Source organism: Alligator sinensis, unplaced genomic scaffold (assembly GCF_000455745.1).
Source record: "Alligator sinensis unplaced genomic scaffold, ASM45574v1 scaffold1434_1, whole genome shotgun sequence".
Classification (NCBI taxonomy): Eukaryota; Metazoa; Chordata; order Crocodylia; family Alligatoridae; genus Alligator; species Alligator sinensis.
In genome coordinates this window covers 132105-138746 of record NW_005843168.1, presented here as the reverse complement: position 1 = coordinate 138746, position 6642 = coordinate 132105, and the positions used below count along the sequence as shown (strand labels likewise).

The 6642-nt window shown below is 54.2% G+C and overlaps 1 protein-coding gene across 1 annotated transcript in view; it reads left to right on the top strand.

The window, feature by feature from the left end:
• IGLON5 (IgLON family member 5) overlaps positions 1-1686 on the top strand; it is an 11693-nt gene extending 10007 nt beyond the window's left edge. The window contains exons 7-8 of the mRNA XM_006037768.2: positions 127-278; positions 638-1686. Of these exons, the coding sequence (XP_006037830.2) occupies positions 127-278; positions 638-738 (253 nt within the window). The 3' untranslated portion in view covers positions 739-1686. The remainder of the gene's footprint in view (positions 1-126; positions 279-637) is intronic.
• Positions 1687-6642: the final 4956 nt, after the last annotated feature.

Genomic DNA, 6642 nt, shown 5'->3' with positions numbered 1-6642 from the left:
GTGGAGGGTTGATTGGGTTGATGGTGCGGGGGCGTTGGTTGGGTTGAGGGTTGGGGGTGTGCTGACGATTGGATGGAGGGTTGTTTGGGTTGATGGGGGGTGGGTTGACGGTTCCTGCCCCTGCAGGCTGACTGGGCGCCTGGAGGGACTGGAGATCCGCAATGAGCGCACACGCTCCATGCTGCACTTCGCCAACGTCAGCGCCTGGCACTACGGCAACTACACCTGCCTGGCCTCCAACAAGCTGGGCACCTCCAGCATCAGCCTGAGGCTCATCCGTACGTCCCTCTGCCCCTGCCCTGCTCCCTGGGCTGGGAGGACCCAGGCGTCTGGGCTCCCAACCCCCACTGCTCTCACCCTACAGCCACCCCCCACCCCCTGAGCTGGGGAGGACCCAGGCATCTGGGCTCTCAGCGCCCCTTGCTCCCGCCCCTGGACCCCACTCTCCTCTCAGAGCTGGAGAGAACCCAGGTGTCCAGGCTCCCAGCCCCCCTGCTCTCACTTCCAGACCCCTCTCCCCTCCGAGCGCTGGGGAGGACCCAGGCGTCTGGCATCCCAGCCCCGTCCTTCCTCTGTTCTCCCAGACCCAGGAAACAACCCAAGTGTCCTGACCACCGCCCCCCCAACTCTTTTGCAGGCCCTGATGCCCTGGAGAGCGCGGCTGGGCTGGGCCTGGGGTCTCCCATTGTCTTGGGGCTGCTGGCGTCGGCCTTTGTGACCCTGCTGCTGAGGCTCTAGGGGTGGCAGCGGCGCCGGGGACTCCCCATCCAAGGGCTTTAGGCGCGCGAGCGAGGGGAAGAGGAGCCGGGACCTGCTCCCGCGGCGCCGGAGTGAGAGAGAGAGAGAGAAAACGAGGGGAAAAAAAAGAAAAAGAAAAAAAAAAAGCAAGAAAAAATACAAAAAAAACCACCCAACACTGTGAAGGAACCAAAACCCCGTGAATTCACCCTGAACCCGAGCCATCTGCATCACCTGTCCCGCTGCCGGAGAGACTGCGCTGGAGCGCCCTGAAAGGGTTAAGGACCACCAGCCTTGCCCTGTGGAGCCCCGCCCACTGCTGGCAAGCCCTGCCCATGCCCCTGGGAGGGGGTTAAGAGGGTGCCTGGTAAGCCCCGCCAGCTGGGGGGAGCCATGCCCCCCTCCTGGCTTTGGCAGAGCAGGGAGTGAAAGGGTTAAGGTCTGGGGGTGAGGCTGTACCCCCCCTCCTGGCTGAAGCCCTGCCCTCCCAGCCTAGACCCGCCCCCCGCTCTGGGAACGAAAGGGTTAAGAGCTGTGGGTGAGGCTCCACCCCTGTCCTGTCTGCAGCCTGCCCTCCCAGCCTGGCCCCGCCCCCATCTGCCTGCTTTGGGAGCTATTGGTTTAAGAGTTCCAACCCCCTTTCGCTGAAGTCCCACCCCCCCGCTGCCGGTTTTGGACATGAAAGGGTTACGGGAAGCAAGCCCTGCCCCCCCTTCTACCCGGAGCCCTGCCTCTCCTAGCTGGCAAGCTCCGCCCCCCTTAGGCCATCAGTGGGCTTGAAAAGGCCAGCCCCACCCCTGTAGCCCCACCCCCACCCTCATAAGCCCCACCCCCAATTAGGGTGGATTATGTGGCCTCCCATCAGTGTGTGTGTGGGGGAGTAATCTGAATGCGCTGGTGGAACAGGGGTTAATAAAAGCAAGCCCCGCCCCCTCCCATAGGGTTCGTTGGCTTTTTAGGGGATTCAGGAGCCACAAGCTTCCCCCACTGGCTGAATTTTGGGAGACGGACATTTCCGCTCGTGGGAGAGGCCGCGAATTTCCTTCCCAGGCTAAATTTTGCTGGTTAAAAATCCTCTTTGGTTGTGGAGGGAGCTGAAGCTGGGGGTGGGACCTGGGAGGACTGAGGACCCCCCCTCATTGGCTGGAGAGATCTTGGAGGGGTTGAACACAGCATTTTTTTTCCTTGCTCCATATTTGAAAATGGCATCGGTTTTCCCCATTTAAGCTATAAATTCCCCTCATTGCCTGGATCTTGGAGTCGAATGTGTCCTAGTTGGAGAGATCTTGGAGGGGTTGAAACAGCATTTTATTCCGGGAGCTGGGGTTGAGAATTGCATTGATTGATCCCACTTTGCAGCTGATGATCCCCCTCATTGGCCAAAATGGCATTATTCCCCCATGATCTAGGATTGAAAATGGCATTGATTTTACCCAGTTTTGGGGCACCCCCATTGGCCGGATCCTGGAGCTAAACATGTTGCAGGGCAGGGACTCCTTGGAGGAGTTGAAAATGGCGTCTTGTTACGTGATCTGTGTTTGAAAATGGCATTGCTTTTCCCCCCCATTTGAGCCAGGAGTTCCCCACATTGGTTGAAAACTGGACTGAAAATCCTCTCCAAGGTTGATGTTTTGTCAGCGGTTGAAAATAACGTTTCTTCCATGTTTGGGGGCGGAGACCCCCCCCCTCACTGGCCGGATCTCAGAGCCGAATGTGTCATGGGTTGGAGATGCCTTGGAGGGGCTGAAAATGGCATCTCTTTCTTTGCTCCATATTTGAAAATGGCATCAGTTTTTCCCATGAAATTTTGAACCATGAAGTCCCCTCATTGGCTGAAAATTAGACAGAAAATCCCCTCCAATTGTGAGCTAGTGCAGGCGGGGTTGAAAATAGCATTGGTTTTTCCATTTTCTCAGAGCCAAACATGTTATGGGTTGGAGAGATCTTGGAGGGACTGAAAATGGCATCTTTTCCCCATGATCTGGGGCTGAAAATGGCAGTGGTTTTGCCCAGTTTGGGGTCTCCAGATCCCCCTTACTGGTTGGATCTTGGAGTTGAATGTCTCACAGTTTCAAGAGATCTTGGAGAGGTTGAAAATGGCATCTTTTTCCTTGCTCCATTTTTGAAAATGGTATTGTTTTTTCCCCATTTCAGTCAGAATTTCCCGTCATTAGCTGAAAATTGGGCTGAAAAATCCCCTTCAATAGGATGCTGTTTTCATAGGGGGTTGAAAATGGCACTGGTTTTACTGGTTTTGGGGCTGAGAACCCCCCCCTCATTGGCCAGATCTCAGAGCCAAATGGGCCGCTAATTGGAGAGATCTTAAAGGGGTTGAAAACAGCATTTTTTTTCTGTGATCTGGGGTTGAAAATTGCATTGGTTGATCACACTTTGCGAATCAAAATCACTCTTGTGGGCTGGATCATGGTGCCAAACATGTTGTGTGTCAGAGAGATCTTGGAGGGGTTAAAAATGGTGTAATTTTCATTGCTCTGGGTTGGAAAATGGCATTGGTTTTCCCCCATTTGAGCCAAAAATTCCCTTCATTGACAGAAAATTGGATTGAAAATCCCCTCCAACCATGACATTTTGTAGGGGGTTGAAAATGGCACTGGTTTTTCTGTTTTGAGACTGAGGACCCCCCTCATTGGCCGGATCTCAGAGCCAAACCTGTTGCGGGTCAGAGAAATCTTGGAGGAGTTGAAAATCGCATTTTTTCCCATGATGTGGGGTTGAAAATGGCATTGGTTGATCCTACTTTGCACTTGAAAATCCCACTCATTGGCTGGATCCTGGAGCTGAACATGTCACAGGTCAGAGAGATTTTTAGAGGGTTGAAAATACCATTGGTTTCCCATGATTTGAGCAGTGAATCCCCCCATTGGCTAAAAATTGGACTGAAAAACCCTCTTCAATGGTGACATTTTCTTGGTGGTTGAAAATGGCGCTGGTTTGACCCCATTTTGGGGCTGAGGACCCCCCTCTTTGGCTGGATCTTGGAGCCGAATTTGTTGCAGGTTGGCGAGATCTTGAAAGGGTTGAAGATAGCATTTTTTCCCATGATCTGGGGTTGAAAATTGCATTGGTTGATCCCACTTTGCACCTGAAAATCCCTCTCATGGGCTGGAGCTTGGAGCTAAATGTGTCATGGGTTGGAGAGATCTTGGAGGGGCTGAAAACAGTGTCTTTTTCCGGTGATCTGGGGTTAAAAATGGCACTGGTTTTAGCCAGTTTTGAGGTTGCAAATCTGTCATTGGCTGAATCTCAGAGCCAAATATGTCACGGGTCAGAGACATCTTGGAGGGGTTGAAAATGGCACCTTTTTCCTTGCTTCGTTTGAAAATGGCATCATTTTTCAAAATTCCCCTCAATGGCTGAAAATTGGACTGAAAATCTCCTCCAGTGGGGTGACATTTTGTTGACGGTTGAAAATAGTACTGGTTTTCCCTTGTTTTGGGGCTGAGAACCCCCCTCATTGGCTGGATCCTGGAGCTGAATTTGTTGCTGACTGGAGAGATGTTGGAGGGGTTGAAAACAGATACTCCCTGTCATTGAGAGGCCAGGTCTGGACAAGGATGACCGCAATGTGCCACAGGGGATGGGGAGGCAGTAGCCAGCCAGGGGCTGTGTGCCTCTATTTCCCCCCACCCCGCGCTTGGTGCTGTACGTAGGCCGGGACCTGGAAATCTATGCAATTGCTGTGCCCAGGCGCAGGACGCCTGGGTCCCATTCGCTGCTTGGACAGAGGGGTTGGGGGGGCAGAGAAGGGGGCCACTGTAGGGCTCGTGTGAGGAGGAGGTGGGGCTGCACACCTCTGCCATCACAAGACAGCATTCGGAGGTCATGGTGAGCAGCAGAGGCCTGTGACATCACCCTGGGTGAATTGTCTCATTCCCCTCCCCCCGCTCTATGATGTCATTGGGCTGGTGCCTCTGACAACAGAGCCGCAGCCTGTGACATCACCTTCATGATGTCTCTGCCACATCCCAGGTGTCAGATTGGGGCTGACCTGGTGATGTCACGGTAACGGGGGTGTTGTAAGCTGTAACATCATAATGGTGGGGTGTTCTCTCCTCCTTCCACCCGCTGACATCACAGCTGTGACCATATTGCATTAGCTGACATCATCCCCCCTGGTATTTGATCATTGTTGACAGGATGAAGCTGCCTTATACACTCTGACATCACACAGTTGTAGGCCCAGCATCATTGGTGATGTCACAGTCATGGCACCACCTTGAGGAGTGATGTCACAGCCCTGCAACTAGACACCACCTCGGGCCATGATGTCACCAGCCAGGGTAGCATCATTGGTGATGTCACAGTCACAACACCATCTCAAGCAGTGATGTCACAGCTATGGTAGCAGCATCAGTGATATCACAGCTGTGAAAGCAGGCAGCTGGCTGATGTCACAGGTTACAGCGTCCCCTGTTGGTGACATCACACTCTGATATCACAGGCTCAGAGTTCTTTGCCCCTGGCCCAGTGCCCCCTGCTGTGGGGGGGGCAGGGCGGGAAGGGTGGCTGAGGCAAGAGGATGAAGGAGTGGGGGGGGACAGACCCTGGGGGGATTGCCCCCCCCCCACAAACAGCACACTGCGTTGCGGGGGGGTGCAAGCACCCCACAAGCACCACACACACATCATACAGAATACATACCACACTACACATACACACACAGGGAAGGTACTGTGTATGCATGTGTGCTATGCTGTATGAAGTGTGCGCATGCTATGTATTCTGTATGGTGTGTGTGGATGTGTATACACACACTCCTCAAGCACCACATACAATATAGAATACATAGTGTGTGCGAACACACACACAGGCAACACACAAACACCCTCCTCCACATACACACATCCCCTCCATACACACACACACACACCCCGCCCTCCCACACACAGATGTCACACCCACACAACTCCCACCTCATTCAGACACCTACATAATACCCCCATACACACAGCCACACAGGTAACACAAACTATGTACAGCTCACGCATAACACGTTACACAGACTAGATGGCCCAACACACCTCACTATATGCATCTACCCAGCACACGCACACCCATGCACAAAAACCTCACATGCACATCACATCCCTGCACACACATGCAGAACACACCACAGCCAATACACCTGCATGCACACTATGCTCTCCAACTGCCACAGCCAACATGCCGACAACCCACTTTTCACCCTGTGAAAAGGCTGGGGGGGGGCACCCACGACAGGGAGGGGGACTGACCAGGTCTGGTGTGAGGGGTGCACGAGGGTGCACTGGGCCAGAGAGGTCTGAGGGGGCGTGGGTAAGAGGCAATACTTGATGGCACTAGACCCATTGCAGCCCCCATGGGTAAGCGGTGGGGGGGGGCAGAGGGGCTCTCAGGGGGTGGGCATCATGCAGTAGCCAACAGGGAACCTCATGGGGCTCTGGGCATGAATCTACCCAATTTCAGCCTGCAGTGATCAAGGGGCACCACTAGGGGGCACAAGAGCCATTGCAATCATCATGGGGGTGGGTGGCCAGGGCAGGCACCCTGCAGTAGCCATTGGGGATCAGGCATGAACCTACCCAATTGCAGCCTGCAGTGACCAAGGGGCAAAACTGGGAGGGGGCAATAGACCCACTGCAATCCCCATGGTGGGGGCTGAAGCGGCCTGGGGGGATGGGGGAAGTCTTGAGGGGTCACCGTGCAGTGGCCAATGAGGACCCCCAGGGGGTGCCAGATGTGGGTCAACCCAACTGGCAGTTGGAGTGGCTCCTGGCCCCTGGGGGTGGAGACCCCCCACAACCAGACACACAACACCCACTGTATCCCTCTCCCCAGAGCTGGGCTCAGCCATGTCCTGCCCCCCCACCACAAAAAAAAGAAGAGACATAAAAAATGGTTTAA